Source organism: Oncorhynchus mykiss, chromosome 31, assembly GCF_013265735.2.
Source record: "Oncorhynchus mykiss isolate Arlee chromosome 31, USDA_OmykA_1.1, whole genome shotgun sequence".
NCBI lineage: Eukaryota > Metazoa > Chordata > Actinopteri > Salmoniformes > Salmonidae > Oncorhynchus > Oncorhynchus mykiss.
Window position 1 is genome coordinate 37699985 of NC_050571.1, and position 23816 is coordinate 37723800.

General features: G+C 43.4%; 1 protein-coding gene across 1 annotated transcript; it reads right to left on the reverse strand.

Moving 5' to 3' along the window:
- Positions 1–1122: 1122 nt before the first annotated feature.
- egf (epidermal growth factor) lies at positions 1123–22870 on the reverse strand. The gene is made up of 24 exons (XM_021584105.2): positions 22304–22870; positions 19715–19914; positions 18958–19139; positions 17809–18036; positions 17388–17590; positions 17168–17281; positions 16854–16976; positions 10676–10798; positions 9927–10052; positions 9617–9753; positions 9219–9367; positions 8869–8973; positions 8539–8762; positions 8264–8431; positions 8025–8165; positions 7762–7929; positions 7501–7617; positions 7080–7205; positions 6845–6967; positions 6341–6506; positions 5675–5839; positions 3552–3654; positions 3283–3379; positions 1123–3081 (listed from the first exon to the last, which is right to left on the reverse strand). Exons 1-24 carry the CDS (start codon positions 22428–22430, stop codon positions 2900–2902), a joined length of 3597 nt encoding a protein of 1198 aa, XP_021439780.2. The 5' UTR covers positions 22431–22870; the 3' UTR covers positions 1123–2899.
- Between the last annotated feature and the right edge of the window lie 946 nt (positions 22871–23816).

The window sequence follows — 23816 nt, forward strand, 5'->3', positions numbered from 1 at the left end:
TGTGCTGTGACAAGGTAGGGGGCAAGGTAGGGTAGGTATACGGAAGATAGCCCTATTTGGTAAAAGACCAAGTCCATATTATGGAAAGAACAGCTCAAATAAGCAAAAAGTAATGACAGTCCATCATTACTTTAAGACATGAAGGTCAGTCAATACGGAACATTTCATGAACTGTGCAGTTGCAAAAAACATTAAGCGCTATGATGAAACTGGCTCTCATTAGGAACTAAACAGGAAAGGAAGACCCAGAGTTGCCTCTACTGCAGAGGATAAGTTCATTAGAGTTACTAGCCTCAGAAATTACAGCCCAAGTAAATGCTTCACAGAGTTCAAGTAACAGACACATCTCAATGTCAATTGTTCAGAGGAGACTGCGTGAATCAGGCCTTCATGGTTGAATTGCTGCTAAGAAACCGTTATTAAAGGACACCCATAATAAGAAGAGACTTGCTTGGGTCAAGAAACACGAGCAATTGACATTAGACTGGTGGAAATGTGTCCTTTGGTCTGGAGTCCAAATTAGAGATTTTTGGTTCCAACTGCCGTGTCTTTGTGAGATACGGTGTGGGTGAACGGATGATCCCCGCATGTGTGGTTCCCACTGTGAAGCACGGAGGAGGAGGTGTTGTAGTGTGGGGGTGCTTTTCTGGTGACACTGTCTGTGATTTGTTTAGAATTCAAGGCACACTTAGACAGCATGGCTACCACAACCTTCAGCAGCGATATGCCATCCCATCTGGTTTGGGCTTAGTGGGACAATCATTTCTTTTTCAACAGGAAAATGACCCAACACACCTCCAGGTTGTGTAAGGGATATTTGTCCAAGAAGGGAAGTGATGGAGTGCTGCATCAGATGACCTGACCTCCACAATCCCCCGACTTCAACCAAATTGAGATGGTTTGGGATGAGTCGGACCGCAGAGTGAAGGAGAAGCAGCCAATGATTGCTCCGTGTATGTGGGAACTCCTTTAAGACTGTTGGAAAAGTATTCCAGGTGATGCTGGTTGAGAGAATGCCAAGAATGTGCAAAGCTGTCATCAAGGCAAAGGTTAGTTATTTGAAAAATCTCAAATATAAAATATTTAGATTAGTTTAACACTTTTTTTGGTTACTACATGATTCCATATGTGTTATTCCATAGTGTTGATGTCTTCACTGTTATTCTACTATGTAGAAAATCTAGAAAAACCCTTGAATGAGTAGGTATTCTAAAAATGTTGACCAGTAGTGTATATCAAAAAATTGGAGGACTAGGAATGAAAATGATATTTGCCTGTATAAAAATAAATACACCATCAAAGTCACACAAAATATATGCTGGCAGATGACAGGATGGCTAAACAATGTACTAAAATACAAGTAAAATATTTATTATTCATAAAATTGACAGAGCTATACATTTGTTCATTGACGTTGATACTATCCTCCACTCTCCTCCTCCAAGCTTATACACAGGTGCTCTGCCTGAACTCTCCATTTTTGGTACGTTCTTTCTTCACTCTGTTCCATTTCCCTCTATTTCACTATGCTGCCATTAATGAGTATGCCTAAACCTCTGAGAGGTGTGATCGCAATACAATGATTCACTGTGCATCGCAGGTTGCTGTCCAAATCAAATCGGTTGTTGATCATTGATCGTTACCAAAGCAAGCAATCTTTGAATTAGGTCACGTTGACATCATCACACTGAAGCTGATAGAAAGAAACACCTCTCGAAAACTTTTGAACATGTATTATGGCAACGCAATCTTCGGAAGGCACAAATCTACACTGAGCAACCTTACACTCAGAGAAGCAACTTTTTAATCAATGATCTTTTTCTTCTTTTTTTTTTTAATAAAGCAAGCCTTGATTCAATACGTGCATTTGAAATAGCATGGCACGTTTTGTCTGATAAAACATTAACACATCTCTTATACAGCAGCTAGCAGGGAAAGGTGACTATAAACAAATATCCTAGTTGGAACACCAGAAAAATGAAGGATATGCAAATGTTGCGGATAGAGATTAATCCCCCCCCCCACATAGGTCTACCTAAATATAGACTAGGCAGAGGCTGTGTGACCAGACTGGACCGCCTGTTCAGCCCCAGTCTCGCTCCCCCGGGACGCCTCTTCCCCAGAGCTAAACAACCGTATTACCTTTTGTGCATGTGTTACTTGACTTTAGTTCTGAACAGCTGAAATAAAAACCCTGTGGTGATTTGAACACCCCCCCCCCCCACTCTCCACACACACACACACAAATGTGTTGACGTGATCCATGTGTGCCTACAAAATTCTCTGTCTGTTCTAACTAAGCATTTTGCAGTTCCATAAACATAAGGAGGACACAGACAATATTCTTATCCTAAATGTGGGGTGAAACCAAACGCATTTAGCCTGCATGACAACATAACATGTACCATGTAGCTTAGACCTGTCTTCACAGTGCATTGGGGCAAAGCAACGGCATTTTAACCATAAATAAGATAGACAGCGCATCAATGAAATAGCCTTCCACCACTGGGCAGCCAAACTTTCTGCGCGTGTAGGTGTTCTGCGAGTGTCTCACATGCACAGAAGGTGCTGTTGTTTAGCTATCGGGAAGAGGCATCCAGAGAAGCCGGCAATACACCCACTCCCTAGAGAAAACAGGGCTATAAACATCAAGGAAAGACAGCGTCTTAAGCAACCTATGGGTTCTCCTAGCCTGGAATCGACACTGAATATCACTTTGTTTCACTATTGTTTCCTGAACTCAGTCTGGAGAAGCTCCAATAGATGGGCAGTTGGACCGTCTACTAGGACGATATTCAGTGTGGATTCCAGGCTAGCAATCTCCAGGTCCCAGTGTGTGTTTTTGGTTTCTCATTTGGGGGTAGGTTCATTTCATAAGGGTATGTGAGTGGGCATGACCTCAGGTGAGCTGAGGGACGGCAGAGGCAGGCTGAGGGTCATCCAGGAAGATGAGGTTGTCGATGGACTTTAGGTGGTTGGCGCCCGTCTTGTTGGTCTCCATGGTAGCCAATCCAAAAGAGCACTCATACCCTTTGTTGAGTTTGGGAATAGCCACTGCCTCCTCTGACACAAAGCTTTCACCTGTCCCAATCAAAGCAAAGCTCGCCTCAATCCAGGGTCCAATAATACAATGTGGTTGTGCTTTATTTCACCATACCATACAGATATTGGAAGGTACTTACAATGGAATGACATAGTAAAGCCATAACTACATACTAATAACCTATAAATTACATGTTTTATTTGAATGGGATTCATTAAAACAAGCATGTGTGATGGCACCTGTTTCGGAGGAGCAAGAGGGACAAACAGCTCTTCTTGGACAGCCCATGACGTGAATGACCTTTCCATCGCCACCGTGTTCCAAAACAACATAGAACTTAAACAGAAGGGATAACAGTTGGGGAACACAGTAAGGTAACATACAGTAGCCTACTAGTAGTTTTGGGACACCGCTCAAACAATATTCTCTGCATGTGACCCACAAGGCCTTTTGTGAGTGGTCATTGTTTTTCTGTACGGAAGTCACCATTAACCTGGTTCAGACTTACCCGTGGCGTCTTGGGGACGGTGGTCTCTGACATGGTGTCATCACTGGTGCTTGTGTCGCTCATGTCATCCACCGAGGGGTGTTTCCGAACGAATCTCCTGGACCTGCAATCACATGGCGTATCATTGTGTCATATGTCAACATATAGTCTTGTGTGGCTCACTTCGTAGAGCATGGCACTTGCAATGCCAGAGCTGTGGGTTTGATTCCCACTGGGGACGAGTATGAAAATGGATGCCCTCACTACTTAAGTCGCTCTGGATAAGAGTGTCTGCTAACCTGTAAAAATGTCACTTATATGTGTCAAATCATTCCGGTGGACAACACAGTAACATGCAAAGCATCTGTCCATAATGCATTATTAAAGTGTACATGTATTTATACAGGCTGTCGTTAGCAACCGTGAGCCGTTGTTAGCAAGCATTGCACGACAAAAGACACATCCCTTCATATAATATAATGGGAACCATAGGGTATCTCATTCACAGATCTAGAGGGAATAGGGGTTATGTTGTCTTCAGTGCATTACACATGACAACTCCAATGCCAGTGTCACCCCCGGATATAGAATACACTGATAGAGAGTAAGCTGTGTCAATACCGACAAGTAAATATGGATGCTCATATTTATGTAAATGGTGACCTGGGAGTCCTGACTTGTGGTAATCATTTTGACAGGCCGTATCAGTTCCACAGTAAAGCATGTCCCCACGGCCTACAGCATGCCTCTAGATAATATCACATGCAAAGAGCCATGAGTCATGAAGGAAAGGATGGCGAAACATCAATTTTACAGTCCACTGTAGTCGTATAGAGTAAGTGGCTCTGTTACTTTATTACAGTGGTGTATGTTTGATCTCTGTGTCCTGTCTTTTCACCTGGAGAAGTGTGTGTGTGTGTGTGTGTGTGTGTGTGTGTGTGTGTGTGTGTGTGTGTGTGTGTGTGTGTGTGTGTGTGTGTGTGTGTGTGTGTGTGTGTGTGTAACTATGTTTTCAGCAGAAAGAGAGAGAGAGAGCGAGCAAGAGAGGGCGAGAGAGTGTGAGTGTGCATCATGTGTCCCCGCACGCTCAAGAGTGTTGGGTGCATCAGCTACAAAAACTAAACTGCACAAAGGTACATCTGCACCTGCAGCCAAGTGCGAAAGACAATTTTGGGAAAGAGCTATTGCCTATTGTCACCAGTGTAGCGTTTGAACCGGGATATAGCTCAGTGGGTCCATCTTGGGGCAGAGAAATGACCTATTTTGATGTGCAATTGCTGTAGAACAAGCTAAACCAAGCATGTAATTGAAAGCATGCCTCTTTCAACAGGAAGCCAAAGGAAGAGACCCTGGAAGAGTAAAAGGCCCTGCTTTGTGAGTCAAAAGAGCCGCAGAGACACCGTCGTGTTTCTCTCTAAGCCACCAAAACATCCGTCAAGAGAATCAGCCACTTAACTCAGTTAAGGGAGGGTGTGTGTGCGTGTGGAATCAAAAGGACGGGAATATAGAGTTTATATGCTCATGGCACCTCAGCAAAATGCGGGTCCGCACGCCGCCATTAATTTGTTCTATGTGATTAGCTCACTTTGTATTTTCTCCCCTGCTGTTGTGCCGTCACCTATATTACACGGACCACGCCACTCTGCGTTTGATAGACACCTCTTTATGTTTCTGCAAAGGGGATTGCATACTTGTCATGGTGTTAGCCCCACGGAGGGCCCACGTCTTTAATCTGTTGGGCCTATGCTCCCGATGCCTCTGCCTAGTATACAATTTTACGCATCACGTTTACATGGACACACACACCAACATCACATACACAGTGAACACACAGCAAATGGCCCCAGTCTGATAACAATTTGGACCATTCATTTTGAGAAAAATTTAACAAAGCCTATTTGTGTCTGGGGTATTTAATACACTTTATTCTATGGTTCCAAAAGGGAATAGCTTATATAATTATCTTGAACTTAATATATAAGTACAGGCTGTAACACTACATCTGTTTTTGACCAAACGTGGTAAGGACTACAGCAGCCTGTTACAGGTTAAGTACATTATTTATTACACTGAGGGTTACTGTGGTATAAGACCCACCCAACCAACAATCCCAGTCCCCCCACCTCCCCAATTCTCTCTCTCACCCGTAGCAGTAGGTGACGCAGGCAGCAATGGAGAGCAGGGTGATGAGGACCACCATGCCCAGGGCGATGGCCACGTTCCTTCTCTTCTCTTGTTCGGCCTGCTGCAGCTCCCACCACTCCAGATCACTGAACTGACAGCGCTCTCCCATGTAGCCCGAGATACAGCTGGGAACACCACACACAATACTCACTGTTAATATAACACACACATACAGTATGACACAACACAAATTCGGAAAAAACAACAAACTCAAAAGTGGTGTTGGCTGATTTATGAGAAAAGTCGACCGAATGCTTATTGAGAACATTTCTGTATATTTTGCAGACCGATGCAGAGGCAAACTTTAGAATCCTACATCTTACTGTTTGTTCTATAGCCTTTATCCCACTGCTGATGCAATCCTTTATCTCACTTTGTTACCAAAGGTAAAGAAAAGCTGTATATATGAAACAACAGTGCCACCTACTGCCGTTATCAAGACTGACTTACTAGAGTGAAAATCCCTATTAAAAAAAACATTAACCCTGAACTCCCAGCCACTGTATCTGAAAGGATTGGATAAGAGTAATAAGTCAGCAAATAAGTCAAAATAAGTCCGCAAATAACGACAAGTCAGCAAATAACGGTGTTGACCAATGTACAAGGAGGGAAATAGGGGTACTTGCTTGCAGGCATAGGACTCCATCTCTGGGAAGTAAAAGCAGACTCCCTCGTAGAGACAGTAAGTGTCATGAGATGAGGGGCAGCTCTCCACTGTGTTAGTGTTCAGCCATTGGCTGGTGACGTCCATAGGCCTACTGGTGGTCACCCACGAGGACGTAGTTGACAACTCTGCAAACATGCAGAGGGGAGGAGGGTGGAAAGAGAGAGAGAGGGAGAGGGAGAGAGAGAGAAAGAGAGAAAGAGAGAGAGAAAGAGAGAAAGAGAGAGAGAAAGAGAGAGAGAGAGAGAGAGAGAAAGAGAGAGAGAGAGAAAGAGAGAGAGAGAGAGAGCGAGAGAGAAAGAGAGAGAGAGAAAGAGAGAGAGAAAGAGAGGGAGGAGACACAAAGAAAAAAGTAGGTGAAACAAAGGGGTCTCGTAAAAAAATTAAGGAGAAGTTGAGCATAATTGTCTTTATAGAGATTGTTGCAATAGTAATGTTTGTTATGATACTGTGTGTAGAACTGCACCTTGGCATGTGTGTCCATTACCACTGTAGCCAGCTTGACACTTGCAGCGGTACTTCCCTATAGTATTGATGCATTCCGCTTGCTCATCACATTTGTGTGTTCCCATTTTACACTCGTCAACATCTAAATGGGGGGGAAAATAAACATGAGAACGATTGTGAAAATGTGAATTATATGAAAAAGAAATGAAGAAAATGTATTTTTTAATCATCAAAGTTCATGAGTGAGTGTTCACCGGTACAGTGGTGCTCCTCTCCACTGAAGCCAGGGCGACACTGGCAGTAATATCCACCAGCAGTGTTGACACACACTGAGCTCTGGATACTACACAGGGCCATCCCCAACATGCACTCATCAAGGTCTAGAAACACAACATTACACATCATGAAACACACCTAATTCCCTTTCTGAGTTCAGGAATGACATTTAAGTCCCTTTAGCAGATCCTCATATCCAGAGCAACTTACAGGAGTAATTAGGGTTAAGTGCCTTGCTCAAGGGCACATCAACAGATTTTTCACCTCGTCAGCTCGGGGATTTAAACTAACGACCTTTCGGTTACTTGCTGAATGCTCTTAAAGGCTACCTGCCGCCCAATTCTCCTAAACAGGAATTGAATTGGAAATCAAAAGGTACACATGCACACACGCACTCACCCACACACAGCTCTCCATCCCCAGTGAAACCTTCCAGGCAGTGGCAGGTGGGGTTGCCTCCATCCAGTAGACATTGTGCATTCACATCACAGCGGAGAGAGAAACAGTCATCCTGGTCTGGAAGGGCAAGGATGTTGCCGAAAATGTTTCAAAAGACCAATTTCCCTATATAAACTGCGTATGTAGACAAAATCAGGGTGGCAGCCATTTTGTGCTACTATGAAATCTACAGTATTGTTGTTATAGCAGTGTGGCTTTTACCTGACACCATCTTCTCAATGAAGAGTGTGGGCTCACTCCCTTCGTCCATGTTGTCCTCTGCCTCCTCCCCGTCAGTAGAGAGACCAGGCACAGGGAGAGGCATGCTCTCATCGTTCAAAGTTTTGTTTTTCAGAGAGATCGGGTCTGCAGACTCACCATCTCCAGAATCTGTAGGAAAAATGATGAGCAAACCAAAGTGGTATCTTTTTAAATCAAACTCGACCTGAATCTTTATGAAAGGTGTCAACTGGGGTTCATATCACCTGTTGATCTGTAGGATGGCAAGCAGCCTTTGCCATCAGCTGATTGGGCAATGTGTGAGTGACAGGAGCAGTGGGCGAATCCTAGCCTGCTCTCGCACACCTGAGCACAGCCCCCATTTCGATAGAGACAAACATTTGCTCCTGAGGATGACAATTAAACACATTTGGTAAAAGACTGCAATAAAGCAAACAGGTTTTTAACAATAATATTATGGAGTCTCTCTCACTCTTCTTGCTACCTGGCTTGGCGAGGGGGTGAACCACAACTATGGATGCTGGTTGGACCATGTTGCCATGGAGACGCTCTGGGTCCATCCCCGTCCATTTGTCAATGCTCAGGAGCAGCTGCTGCTCCCTGTCCGTGATCCACAACCTGTCCTCAAACACTGCCAGGTCAAAAGGTTGACCTGGACCAATCAGAAGAGATAATGGAATTACAAAAAGAACATGTATCATATTTAGTTAATATATGCTATAACCTTTTGACTGTGTGTGTGTTCCACAGAAGCCTCACCTACTTCGTTCTCTGTCAAGACTTGTCGGTTGGAGCCATCCAGGGATGCCGTCTCCAGTACGCCTCTCTTGCTGTCACACCAGTACAGCCTGTCTTCAGTGAAGTCAATGGTCAGACCACTAGGAGACACCAAGTCGGCGCTTGCGATGACCACACGATCACTTCCTTCCAAAGACGCACTCTCCAACACAGGCCTGGTACCCATATCGGTCCAGAACAACTTCCTCAAGAAACAGAACAGAAATGATAACTCACCCATCTGCAATTAAAAGGCAGAAGACAATGTGTAGAAAAATTCGGATACATTTTTTTTTTTTTTAAATACCGTACTTGGCTAAAGGATGAACTGCAATTCCCCTTGGTTTCTGTATGCCTTTGCTAATAATGGTCTCTCTGTCGAAGCCATCCAAGGTGCTGCGGTCAATAGTTGAGAGGCTGAAACACAGAATTCAAAAGTAATGTCCAAGGCCTAAGCTAAAATATACATTAAAAAAGAGTAGATATAATTTGAGGAGAATGAATAGAATAGAAACAAACCATGCATGATATAATTCATTGCTTGAACTTCGAATCGTCCAGTCTGAATGTCAATGTCAATGTAGTTGTGTGTGTGCTAAATTTAAATTAGGTTCTGACAATAGCATTGGCCCCAGTCTTGAACCCTGGGGTACACCACCCACCCTCGGTCAGTCCAGTAGAGCTTGCGGTTGACCCAGTCCACAGCCAGGCCCTCTGGTGAGTCCAACTCCTCAGTGAGCAAAACCTCCCTGGACCCGCCGTCCAAATCAGCACGCTCAATCTGCTTCAGTACTGTACTGGCAAAGTACACCTAGGAAAACACACACCTTTTATTATTTTTAATCAATACGCCTCATAAGCATCATTGCCTGACATGGACCAAACAGTTTCACTAACTCATCATTGAGAGTCATGCAGTAACCAGCAATGACCAATAGGTGGCAACAGATCTGAATACAGCTTACCCAAAGTGCTCCATAGTAAATTCAGAACAGTCGAGTGATTTTGCGCTGCAGTTTTGAAGTAGTAAAACTGACCTCACTGTAGATCACTTCCTTACTTTGTTTTGTACGGGATCATAGTCCAGAGCTATTACTGTTCCGCTCGGCTCCTCCACAAGGCTTTGGTCACCAGTCCCATCCAGATTAACACGTCTGATGTTTACTATGTTGGCTAACAGCAGATAAGGTGGGGGTCCTGGAATATAATGAAATGAAGTGATGACAAATAAAAAACAAGAGGGCAAACAAACCTATTTTTGCATGTGAATGTGTGTGTGCCTGTGTGTTTATTTATTGCGTGTGTTTACATGTACTTGTATGCGTGGCAGCGTATGTGGTGTGTGTGAGTGTGTATCAGTGAGGACTCACCAGTGGCTGTGCAGCGTTTACCATCTTGGTGGAGCTTGTACCCAGGCAGACAGTCACACTCCCACCTACCAGGAGTGATGGGGGAACATTGCTGACTACAGCCCCCTCGGTCGGAAGAGGTGCAGCCTGGGTGAACCACACACGCGTGCGCACACACACACACACACACACACACACACACACACACACACACACACACACACACACACACACACACACACACACACACACACACACACACACACACAAAAGGGAGAGATTCAGTGACACAGCCTCCACTCAGTAACACTGAGCAATAAAACCTCCCCCTTGTAACACTGATAAAACCTTCACACTGTAACATTGATAAAACCTCCTCTCTGTAACACTGATAAAACCTCCACTCCGTAACACTGATAAAACCACTCCGTATCACTGATAAAACCTCCACTCTGTAACACTGATAAAACCGCCACTCTGTATCACTGATAAAACCTCCACTCTGCAACACTGATAAAATCTCCACTCTGTAACACTGATGAAACCTCCTCTCCCTTACACTGATGAAACCACTCCGTATCACTGATTAAACCAGTCCGAAACACTGATAGAACCACCACTCCATAACACTGATAAAATCTCCACTCTGTAACACTGATCGAACCTCCACTCCGTAACACTGATAACACCTCCACTCTGTAACACTGATAAAAACTCCACTCTGTAACACATCTCCAGTGGCTTTAGGAAAAGATTTAGTGTAATAGTACCTCTGCAGGTCTGTCCATCCGGCTGTAGTAGGGACCCCTCTGGACACACACAGATGGTCCCCTCACCAGTAGCAAGACATCCATTATGGCACTGGGTCATATTGGCCAGACATGGTGAGGTCTCTGTTGATGCAAGGGCAGATAATTAGCAAAGATATAAAGAACGCAGTGCTGTATTGCAGCTTGGCGGACATACAGATGACTTTATTCGAAATTCATGATAATATAATGTTGCAAAGCAGCTCTATCTCAGTTTAAGTGGTAATAATCCAACAAACACGTTATTCCAAAATCAGATGTCCTGTTACTTTGACTGATTTCAATTTTCTTTGCCTAAGCTGACCTTATCAATTGTGTCACTTGCAAAGCATTGTACGTTGAACTTAAACCTCGGGCCACATCCAATGCTCAGGCACTAATATCCTCCCTCTCATGCTACAACATCAGTGAACACACTACAGAACCAACAATCACAAATTATTAAGGGCCATGCACGAAAGGTTGCGAGCGATGAAAACCAGTGGTGGAAAAAGTACCCAATTGTCATACTTGAGTAAAAGTAAAGACTAAAAGTGAATGTCACCCAGAAAAATACTACTTGAGTAAAAGTCTAAAAGTATTTGGTTTTAAATATACTTAGGCATCAAAAGAAAAAGTATAAATCATTTCAAATTGGCACAATGTTCTTGTTTTTTTTTATTTACAGATAGCCTGGAGCACACTACAACACGCAGACATCATTTACAAGCAAAGCATGTGTGTTTATTGAGTCCTCCATGTCAGAGGCAGTAGAGATGACCAGAGATGTTCTCTTGATAAGTGAGTGAATTGGACCACTTTCCTGTCCTGCTAAGCATTGAAAATGTAACGAGTGCTTTTGGGTGTCAGGGAAAATGTATGTAGTAAAAAGTATATTATTTTCCTAAGTGAAGTAAAAGTAGTCAAAAATATAAATAGTAAAGTAAAGTACAGATACTTAAAACAACTACTTAAGTAGTACTTTAAAGTGTTTTTACTTAAATACTTTACACCAGTGATGAAAACCAAAAATCCCGTAATGCTCCTAACACCACCTAATATAACACTAATAGTAACAACATTTAAATCCAGGGTAGATCTCAAATGTAGGCCCATAATTTGATGTGCATGGAGGCAGGAGCTTGAAGCTGTCACGTGTGCTCCCTCTTTGTCCCCTAGGTCACCAGGCTGCTCGTTATGGCACACACCTGTCACCATCCCCACTCACCTGGACTCCATCACCTCCTTGATTACCTGCCCTATATATGTCACTCCCTTTGGTTCCTTCCCCAGGCGTCATTGTTTCGGTTTCATGTCTGTGCGTTGTATTATGTTTAGTTTATTGATTATTCACTCCCTGAACATGCTTCCCGACTCCCAGCACACACTGTCACGCCCTGACCTTAGAGAGCCTCTTTATGTCTATTTGGTTTGGTCAGGGTGTGACTTGGGGTGGGCATTCTATGTTTTGTTTTCTATGATTTTGTGTTTCTATCTTTTGGCCGGGTATGGTTCTCAATCAGGGACAACTCTCTATCGTTGTCTCTGATTGGGAACCATACTTAGGTAGCCCTTTTTCCCTCCTTTCGTGGTGGGTAGTTGACTTAGTGGCACTATAGCCCTCTTAAGCTTCACGGTTGTTTATTTTGTTTCTTGTTTTGTTGGCGTCATTCCATTATAAAGTAATGTAAGCTCACCACACTGCGCTTTGGTCCACTTCTTACGACGGCCGTGACACACACGTTACAGAAGCAGACACAGAAAAAAACGGAATTGGATTGAGTTGGAGAGGACTGCCCAGAACAGTGGAGTGGATTTGTCAATGGCCAACGCTCACAAAGTAACTATGGGCCTAAATAAGTAGCGTGCATGACAACTTTACTCTCTTGCCTATTTTTGGCAACAACACAGTTTTCACTGGACAAAGCCAGATGGTTAGTGGGAAAAAAGCCTCTTAACCTCTACGCACCTTAATGAAATCCCTTTAAGATGTCTGCACTAATCCCATCCAAAAAGGTGAAAGTGTAATGAGAGTGCTTTCGAAGTCCAAGGCCCACAGTCAACGAATGTGTGTGATGTACCACAGTTGCCTGGTAATGTTGAAGTGGAGACTAAATTGAAGCTTTCTCCCTTTTAATTTTTTATTTTACCTCTATTTAACTAGGCAAGTTAGGTAAGAACAAATTCTTATTTTCAATGACGGCCTAGGAACAGTGGGTTAACTGCCTTGTTCAGGGGCAGAACAACAGATTTTTTTGACCTTGTCAGCTCGGGGATTCGATCTTGCAACCTTTCGGGTTAGTTGTCCAACACCTGCCGCCCCAGCTTTCTGCCTTGAAATCTCTTGAAATATGCTTACATAACTTTATTTTGCTTGGAATCACTTATTAACTTATGATTTAAAAAAGTTCAAATCCATCTGGATTACATTGGTTCAGGTGAAGTCATCAATGAGAAACAATCAAAGTAAGGGACTTATGTCGGTCTACTTATACATTTCACCATTGTGAAATGGTGACCAGGAATACGACTTTCCCAAAGCGGATCCTTTGTCTGCACCTCCCAGGGCATATGAACTGATTCCAGAGGCCGACCCAAAACAATGCCGCCAGAGGAGAGAGTGCCGGAGCGGTCTTCGATTGAGGCTTCAGATGCGCACACACCACCCACCTCTCCCGAGTATATTACTCGCTAATGTCCAGTCCCTAGTTAACAAAGTTGACGAAATCTGGGCAAGAGTTGCTGTCGGCGATGGTGCATGTTTCATGATTAACGACTCATGGTGTAATTGTAACTACATACAGGAACTCAAGTCCTTTTGTTCACCAAACCAAGAATTCCCCACAACCAAATGCTGACCGTATCGTCTCCCATGAGAACTCTCCTCGGTTATCATCACAGCCGGACACCAAGACCAAGACAAACATCAAGGAACTTCACTGGACTTTATGCAAAATGGAAACCATGTATCCTGAGTCTGCATTTATTGTAGCTGGGGATTTTAACGAAGCTAATTTGAGAACAAGGCTACCTAAATTCTATCAGAATATCAATTGCTGTACACGACTGAGTAACACGCTCGACCATTGCTACTCTAACTTCCGCGATGCATACAAGGCACTCCCCCACCCTCCTTTTGGCAAATCTGACCATGACTCCATCTTGTTGCTCCCCTTCTATGGACAGAAACGTAAACAGGAAGCACCCATGCTTAGGTGTATCCAATGCTGGACTGACCAATCGGATTACACACTTCAGGATTGCTATGGTCACATGGACTGGGATATGTTCCGGGTAGACTCAGAGAATAACATTGACGTATACTCTGACTCGTTGAGCGAGTTCATAAGGAAGTGTATAGGAGATGTTGTACCGACTGTGACTATTAAAAGCTTCCCTAACCAGAAACCGTGGATTTATGGCAGCATTTGCTCATACCACTGCAAAGCAAGTACCACTGTAAATAATCATGGCAAGGCGACTTGAAATATAACCGAATACAAACAGTGTAAGGCAATCAAACAAGCAAAGTGTCAGTATAGAGACAAAGTGTAGTCGCAAAGTGGAGGCTCAAAAACGAGACGTATGTGATAGGGTCTGCAGACAATCATGGATTACAAAAAGAAAACCAGTGCTAATAGAGAAGGGCACTGAACATGTACAGCACTGACATAAATGACTGATGATTGGTTGAAAGAAACTGAAAACTGAAAAGATTGTGCTTGCTGTACTGTTATATTTCAGTGCAGCCTTTGATATTAGTTTCCATAACCTGTTGTTGAGAAAACGTATCTGTTGTAGCTTTTCAACTTCTGCCATATCGTGGATTCAGAGCAATCTATCTAATGTTACTCAGACGTTTTTCTTTAATGGAAGCTTTTCTAGCTTGTGTGGTGTACTGCAGGGCAGGTCTCTAGGCCCTCTACTCTTTTCTATTTTTACCAATGACTTGCCACTGTCATTAAACAAAGCATGTGTGTCCATGTATGCTGATGATTCAACCATATAAGCATCAGCAACCACAGCTAATAAAATCAACCCTTAACAAAGAGTTTCAGTCTGTTTTGAAATGGGTGGCCAGTAATTAACTGGTCCTGAACATCTCTTAAACTAAGAGCATTGTATTTGGTACAAATCATTCCCTAAGTTCTAGACCTCAGCTGATTCTGGTAATGAATGGTGTGGCTGTTGAACATGTTAAGGAGACTAAATTACTTGGTGTTACCTTAGATTGTAATCTGTCATGGTCAAAACACATAGATTCAATGGTTGTAAAGATGGGGAGAGGTCTGTCCGCAATAAAGAGATCTTCTCCCATTAAAAAGATGAGAGAGGCCTGTAATTTTCATCATAGGTACACTTCAACTATGATAGACAAAATGAGGAAAAAAATCCAGAAAATCACATTGTAGGATTTTTAATGAATTTATTTGCAAATTATGGTGGAAAATAAGTATTTGGTCACCTACAAACAAGCAAGATTTCTGGCTCTCACAGACCTGTAACTTCTTCTTTCAGAGGCTCCTCTGTCCTCCACTCGTTACCTGTATTAATGGCACCTGTTTGAACTTGTTATCAGTATAAAACACACCTGTCCAAAACCTCAAACAGTCACACTCCAAACTCCACTATGACCAAAACCAAAGAGCTGTCAAAGGACACTAGAAACAAAATTGTAGACCTACACCAGGCTGGGAAGACTGAATCTGCAATAGGTAAGCAGCTTGGTTTGAAGAAATCAACTGTGGGAGCAATTATTAGGAAATGGAAGACATACAAGACCACTGATAATCTCCCTCGATCTGGGGCTCCACGCAAGATCTCACCCCGTGGGGTCAAAAATGATCGGAGAGCAAAAATCCCAGAACCACACGGGGGGACCTAGTGAATGACCTGCAGAGAGCTGGGACCAAAGTAACAAACCCTACCATCAGTAACACACTACGCTGCCAGGGACTCAAATCCTGCAGTGCCAGACGTGTCCCCCTGCTTAATTAAGCCAGTACATGTCCAGGCCCGTCTGAAGTTTGCTAGAGAGCATTTGGATGATCCAGAAAAAGATTGGGAGAATGTCATATGGTCAGATTAAACCAAAATATAACTTTTTGGTAAAAACTCAACTCGTCGTGTTTGGAGGACAAAGAATGCTGAGTTGCATCCAAAGAACACCATACCTACTGTGAAGCATGGGGGTGGAAACATGCTTTGCAAAGGGACCAGGACGACTGATCCGTGTAAAGGAAAGAATGAATGGGGCCATGTATCGTGAGATTTTGAGTGAAAACCTTCCATCAGCAAGGGCATTGAAGATGAAACGTGGTCTTTCAGCATGACAATGATCCCAAACACACCGCCCGGGCAACGAAGGAGTGGCTTCGTAAGAAGCATTTCAAGGTCCTGAAGTGGCCTAGCCAGTCTCCAGATCTCAACTCCATAGAAAATCTTTGGAGGGAGTTGAAAGTCTGTGTTGCCCAGCAACATCCCCAAAACATCACTGCTCTAGAGGAGATCTGCATGGAGGAATGGGCCAAAATACCAGCAATAGTGTGTGAAAACCTTGTGAAGACTTACAGAAAATGTTTGACCTCTGTCATTGCCAACAAAGGATATTTAACAAAGTATTGAGATAAACTTTTGTTATTGACCAAATACTTATTTTCCACCATAATTTGCAAATAAATTCATAAAAAATCCTACAATGTGATTTTCTGGAATTTTTTTCTTCTCATTTTTTTTTGCCCCACTGTATACACACACACACACACACACACACACACACACACACACACACACACACACACACACAATATGTTAATGTTTTTAAATGCTTGTAAGTCTTTCATCTGTTATGTATTTTTCGTTATATGTCGGACCCCAGTAAGACTGCCTGTCACCATTGGCATCGGTTAATAAAAAAAAATGTTTGCTGTAACTAGTGTTCAATACTGATCACAAGATTAGCTGGCATTGCACACAATCTCAAAGCCTAAACACACAACATGTACAGCAAAGCCCTGTTCTCTTATTGTATTATTGTCAAGAGAAACATTCAAGAAGTAAATAACCATACTTTCCAAATCAACAGGACAATACCACTTGTGGTCAAGGACCAGCAAAGACATTGATGGAGAATTGCTTTCTTGCAGAAGTGCTTTCTTACCGTGGCAGGTTTTCCTATCAGGAAGCAGAGCGTAACCCTTGGGGCAGGTGCAGAAGTAGGAGCCTGGAATGTTCTCACAGCCCAGGGAACAGCCGTGGTCCCACAGGCCACACTCATTGACATCTAGGATTCCATTTTTGTATGTTTAGTCTACAAGTAATCCTTGTAGGTAATAATCCATTCCACACTCAACAATGAATACAATTGCCAATTGCTAATATTGCAATTTCATAGCATCACATAGTATTGTATATCAAAGCATAGCAAAGCATAACAAGAACTCAGCATTGGTGCTAAATGAATGAATACCATACCTTCACAGTAGTTCCCATGTTTGCTAAGGGCAAAGCCTTTAGTGCACTGGCAGATCCCCTGCTCAGCTGGGTTGGAGCACACATTCACACACACTCCTGTACGACCATCACACACTGTATTAAAAAGGTTATGGAATAAGTTTAGAACAGAGTTCAAGGTTTTGGAACAGAGTTGGACCAAACTTATTGAAGAAACAGCTAAAATGCACTGAACTCTGACCTGGAAAGACAGGCATGGAGTCTTCAATTGGCTGGTTGAGGGGATGTACCACCTTGACAGCAGTAGGGGGGTGTGTCATTCGCTTTAGGTTGATGTTTTCTGCCTCACCGCCTGCGTACTTATTGACTTGCCGTATCGTCCGTGAACTCATATCAGTGTAGAAGACTTGCTCCAGGAACACAGACATCCCCAAAGACTGAGACCTGGAGGGAAGAATACTCAGAAGTTATCAATAATATAAACCGATCTACAAGTGATATATCTAATTATACAGTACACTGCTCTAGTGCTAAATACAGGTAGCTGCCCATTTGCAACATGGTCTCATTAGAATATGTCAAAACAGTGATATTTAACCACTGGAGTTATATGTCACCTGTGCTGAAAAATGAGTGACATAGCTATAATGACATCTGCTTACAGTAGTGGCTGGTCAATGACATTGACAACATTCCCGTTGTAGTCACACGACCCAATGGCACTTTCTCCCTCCAGACTGAACTGGACCCAGAACAGTCTCTTGTCCGTCCGGTCGATCGACAGCCCTCCCAGTCTCTCCTGAATCTTCAGCACTGTAGTAATCATCTCTCCCGCTACATCCGACCTCTGAATACTGGGTGTGATTCCGTCAGACAGCCAGAATATAAATCTGAGGAAAGGTATATTGGTTTTAGGGATGAGGAAGTGGCCCACATTGAAGACGTGAAATCAGGTAAGAGGACATGCCCAGACATGCCTAACCAAGTACACATGCGATTTCTGGGTATTGGTGATTACACCAAATGTATCCATCCACATTAACACAAGGTTAGATTGAATGTACACAACACTGAGTGCACAAAACATTAGGAACACCTGCGCTTTCCATGATACAGACTGAACAGGTCAATCCAGGTGAAAGCTATGATCCCTTATTGATGTCACTTGTTAAATCGATTTCAATCAGTGTACAGTAAATGAAGGGCAGGATACAGGTTAAATAAGGATTTCTAAGCTTTGAGACATTTGAGACATGGTTTGTGTATTTGTGCCATTCAGACGGTGAATGGGCAAGACAAATGATTGAAGTGCCTTTGAATGGGGTATGGCAGAGTCCATGCCCCAACGAATTGAGGCTGTTCTGAAGGCAAAAGTGGGAGAGCAACTCAATATGCTGGTGTTCCTAACGTTGTGTACACTCAGTGTAGAACACGTTAGTGAACAGGGGAGAATTTCACGTAGGAAAAATACAGATAATCAAAAAATATATGCATCTGTGTTTTGGTGTACTTCACTTATACCTGCCTGGCATGAAGCAATCGCCTCTGAGGGTCAAAATGGCTCCCTTTTTCTCTGACCAGAGAGTGGAGGTAAGTGAGAGGCAATCTGCCAGATTACACCTACAGGTATGTGCCAGCCGTGTTAACAGAGGCAAGGACCCTTTAAAGGCCCAGCATTATAGTAACCCACAAACAAGATGGTGGGTAACTCTAAGGAACTGCATTGGGATGTTTGTCACCAGTGCTCTAATCTTACTCATAGTTACTTGGAAACATACAGAGATACACGTTGAGATAATGTATTGCGTTACCTGTCATTTGGTGCAACTGCTATGGAGATTGGCTGCGATAAATGTCTTAGAAGAGTCTTCTCATTTTTCCCATCTGTATTCACTCTTTTGATACTTCCCACTTCTCCACTGGTCCAAATGACAAAATTGTGAACCCAGTCGACCGCAAGGCCTGAGATCCCTTTCTCAGACGAGTGCAGCTTCTGAAAAGGATGCAGTACAGTTGTGGATCTATAACCATTCATGTTGTTGACTCAACCTTGGATACAATAGATATTAGCATATTGACCAGTGACAAATAGGAGGTAATACTTTGTCCATGGGATACGGTGGCCATATTAGGAAAGCCTCAGAGTCACAGTGTCCATATTAGGACAGAATTTTACATGACTTTTTACATTTTAGTAATTTAGCAGACACTCTTATCCAGAGCGACTGACAGTGCATTCATCTTAAGGTAGCTAAGAGAGACAACTGCAAATCACCGTCATAGTAAGCACATTAATCTTCCTCAATAAGTAGCTATCAGCAAATGCAATGAGAATAAGAAAAGTGCAAGCGTTAGTTCAAGAGAAAAAAAGGTTGTTTATTTGCGGTGGGGAAAGATGGGGAGGCGGGGTGTTGTGGCCTTAATTGAGATACTCTTTTCAAGAGGTAGGTGACTGTGACTCTTGTGACTCCGACTCAGTCCTTATATGGACACCGTAATATTACATTCTGTTTCTTTTTAAAAGGTGATACATTTTTTTTAAGGTGAACTAGTAGTATGTGGATGCACCTGTCTCTGTGTTCCATCCATCGCTGCTTTGTAGATGACCCCTGTCTTTTTATCGGCCCAGTAAACTCTCCCCTCTGTGTAGTGGAAGTCCAGTAGGATAGAGTTTCCAACACCGGTCACAACCCTTTTTTGATTCCCTCCATCAAGGTCCATCCGGTATATAGCCTTACCATGGCCGAAGATCAGATAGGGCTCTGGAGCTTTCCAAAAGGAACACAGATTCTAAATCATAGATGGTGGATAGTGTATGATCATAGTCATCGTCCCATCAGACAACCAAAATACTGTATAAATCTGGAGGACTGTGATGTTAGGGATTTCAGACACACTGGACCCACATCATGGACCGGAAGTAACCTAAGATTTGAAATCAGGTACTAGATGGGACCAACTGAGTTATACTCTGCCGTGCTGCCAGAGCGCTTTCAATGTGAGAATGCACAGGGCTACTAAAACTATTTCTGGGAAAATGTTCTGAAGCTGAATCAATGTGATATAATATAATACCACGACAAAGGAAGCCTATAATGTTACTGTTATACCTCAAATACCTCATTTCTAGTGAGACTTTAGGAGCTGAAGTTGAATAGTCACATTTCTTGTGTCATGCAGCCAAAACTCAATGGCCCGGATAACTAGGCAGAATATATGCATTGGTACAGTAACTGAAGAAAATCGAAATGCACATTCCATTAAACCGCTTGAGATCAAATGAGTGGCATGCAGACGCAGTTCGGACATTTCAAGGTGACTAAACAGTGCACAGTGTGCAGTACTATAGTGTGGCAGTTTGTAATCCATAGCTGTCCATTTTCTCCTTACTGTCACATAATTTCCTGACTGAAAGACGTCCAGGGCTGCACAAGTCACCATTGCTATAGAATTTGCAACTTTACTGCCAGTCCCTTTTCAATGTGTGCTGTTCTGTGCCGATACCTTTGTTGAATGAGTTGAATCAATGTGGCTGTCTAAAATCCTATTGATGGTGTTTAATGGGGCGGAGTTCAAGGAAGCTCTGGCTGCTTTCCAATAAAACAGTCGTCTCTTAGCAACATGTGCTTTCAGACTCTCCTTTCACATGGTGAACATCCTCATATGTCAGAAAGGACTGTCTTGGACATTCCAGTCATTGGAAGTTTAAAATCATAGTAGCACGTAACATACCAAAAAATGTTATATTTCACTCAAATATAATTATTTCATGCTGTTTGGAAGAGAAAGCTGTTAACTGAGTGAATCCAAAATCTTATTGTTAAGTGGAAACAGAACATCTGAGACAACCATTGTCTTGCGACAGGTTGAAAAGGTTAACAACATGAATGCTAGATGTGTTGTGTTCGATTGCTCTTCCTTTGACCTTGACCCAAAACAATATGCTAATCTAGTCTAAGATGCCCATGTCAACACATGGGTGAAGCATCATTATCATGTGCATCCATGGACACCAGTCACTGGTGTTGAGGAATGAAGACAACAATGAATCTCCATAGGCCAGGGGCAGAAAAACAATGAATCATCTGTCTGTGTGGTGGTTCATGAGGTCAATGATGCCCAATGGTGAACTTTAAAAACAGGTCATTTGCTAGGATACAAAATGGAGACCATTCAGGGCCATTCTTGGGGGCCATCTTCATTTTAGATTTAAAAAAAAAAATCCCTTAAACAATAGTGGTCATTTTGTGTAAATCATGCATTTATGTAAATTGGAGATATTTGTGTAACAAATGACATATGTTGACATCAAATTGGAATTTCCCCCTATAATCTAGTACACCTGACATGGAAGAGACCCAGTCTAGGGGTAACCTCTTGACCATGGAGAATGCATTCCACAAGTCTCCACTGCGTCCACTGCGTCCACTACACTTGATGCCGATGGGAGTGGCATGACCCGGTCATAGGGGATAACCTCTCCGGGTGTGAGGGGATAACCCTGACTTAAGCCTCCACTGACACCACTAAAGGCAGGCACTCGTCCAACTGACCAGAGACCAGTACTGTCCACGGCCAGCTAGGACCGGCCCTACCCAGATCGCACACTCTGCCCAGCCAGCTCGCTGTGACGCATGAGAAGTCCGTCTGTTACCCTCCCACTCACTGTTTTCCCTCAGGGATAAAGGTAACCCTTGTGTAAGGGTCACTATTTACCAACTTGCGACAGCCAAAAACGAAATAGTGTCAGATGCCTTCGGTTACATGTACTGTAATGTATAGTGGTGTGGCGACTGACTGAAAATAATGTAAGGCTAATTTAAAGGAGAGTACTACCAATACAATGTATCTGGTCATTTGTGAATATTAGACAGCAAGTCAATGCTTGATAATGGAGCTCAATATCATTTATGCACTGGTACAGGTTATCGTTTACACGTGTCAAAGTGGAAGGCTTTAGGATCAAGTTACATTTTATTAAGGTCCAATTTGTTAAACGTAGATGTTTTCACAAAATCTAAAAAGAAAAAGTGAATAGATGTAACACTATGCTCCTTAGTCCATACAACCAGTTTGACTCTGTTCTAGAGTGAACACAGATGTTACTGTACCAACCAGTGCACACTTTGCTAAAGTACAGATGTGAACCCAACTCACCCACACAGCTCCCATTACCCACACCTGATGGGTTTCCGAGCCAACATGCCTTCCCAGGGGCCGCTGAGGCTCCGTCGTTTTGCACTGAGAAATAGACCAGCACTGCTGCGACCGTCACAACCAACATAATCCTGCGCTCCGTCTCAATCCGGGGAGCCGCACTTTACTCACACCAGCCAGGCATTCCTTATCTTGGTCAGACCGTGCGTGCGAGAATTCCACCAAAACTCTGCGACGGTCGCTGACGGCCGTTGGGCATCCTTCTCCAAGGCCCCGGCGGGATGAGAGAAAGGAGAAGCCAGTTTCACATCCCAAAAGAGGTGGAAAATGAGATGGAGGCTGTGGACACAAAAAGGAGGGTCAATGAGTTAGCCAGTGGATTCTCTCCCAAACTAGGCTCTGTGGGATCTTTTGGGCTCCTCACTCTGGCTCCCAGGTTGCTTAGCTGTTTTGGAAGCAAAGTATGAAATTCCGGACACCCCCGTGGTAAATTTTACACATCCCGGGCCAGGCTGGAGAAGGATTTTCCTCGAACAGGAGTCGGTGTCTGAAACAGAATGCAGAATATGCAAGTAATGAGACAAGGACTGCAGCAAAGTCCCAGAAAACAACAGCAGCTCCTAGTCCTCACCCCACCCCCTACCCCTTTGTGTGTATGTGTGCGTGTGTGCGTGCGTGTGGACCTATTAGCATAGATATATATCTGACTCTTTTGTGGATTCTTTTCAGAAGATAATTAAGGTGACCTCTGACACCCTTAACCTTCCACACACATCTGTACACACACATATGGTAACAGACAAACAGACATGCACTGTCAAATACACCTATTGACATGCACCAACGCACACACACACACGCACGCACGCGCACACACACACACACACACACACACACACACACACACACACACACACACACACACACACACACACACACACACACACACACACACACACACACACACACACACACACACACACACACACACACACACACACACACCACTGTTATCCTCTTTCCCCCATTTTCTTCACCAGGGACAGTCATGTCAGGAAGACTCTCTGTGCTCAATTGTACACTGTTGTACAGATTGTACAGACATCGTGTGTATTCGGATTAGAACGTGTACCTTATATGTGTGTATCTGTCTCTCCTGTATGACCGTCTCCCTGAGTGAATCAGGCTGGATGAGTAAGCGGGAGATCTCGGAGGAGTGGAGGAGACTTGTCAGTGGCCTGCTTGTTTTCTGTTTACTCAGGAGTGCAATCGTCAGACTCCACCAACCAAACCCCTATTCATGCCCAGGATGACTAGCATATTGTTAGCAGCAGTGTCACAAGTGGCCGTTGACGTAGCTGTAGGAGGGCTAACGAGGCTGGAAAGGGCTCAGTGTCCACAGCTATAGTGGAGCTGGAAACGTGCCTAAACAATGGCCTTTGTCTTGTGATTTCACCTCTGTTGACAACATTTGAAATGTCACTCTAGATCAAATTCTGCACATAGTGGACTC

What these genes read in the sequence shown, in the direction of transcription:
- egf (XM_021584105.2), bottom strand. Translation starts at nt 22,430, where the DNA reads ATGTTGGTTGTGACGGTCGCAGCAGTGCTGGTCTATTTCTCAGTGCAA. An exon ending in ATGGAGTCCTATGCCTGCAA is followed by an intron (nt 5,840 to 6,340) that starts GCAAGTACCCCT and finishes TGGTGTTCCCAG; the next exon opens with CTGTATCTCGGGCTACATGG. An exon ending in CTCTTGCTCCTCCGAAACAG is followed by an intron (nt 3,082 to 3,282) that starts GTGCCATCACAC and finishes TGATTGGGACAG; the next exon opens with GTGAAAGCTTTGTGTCAGAG.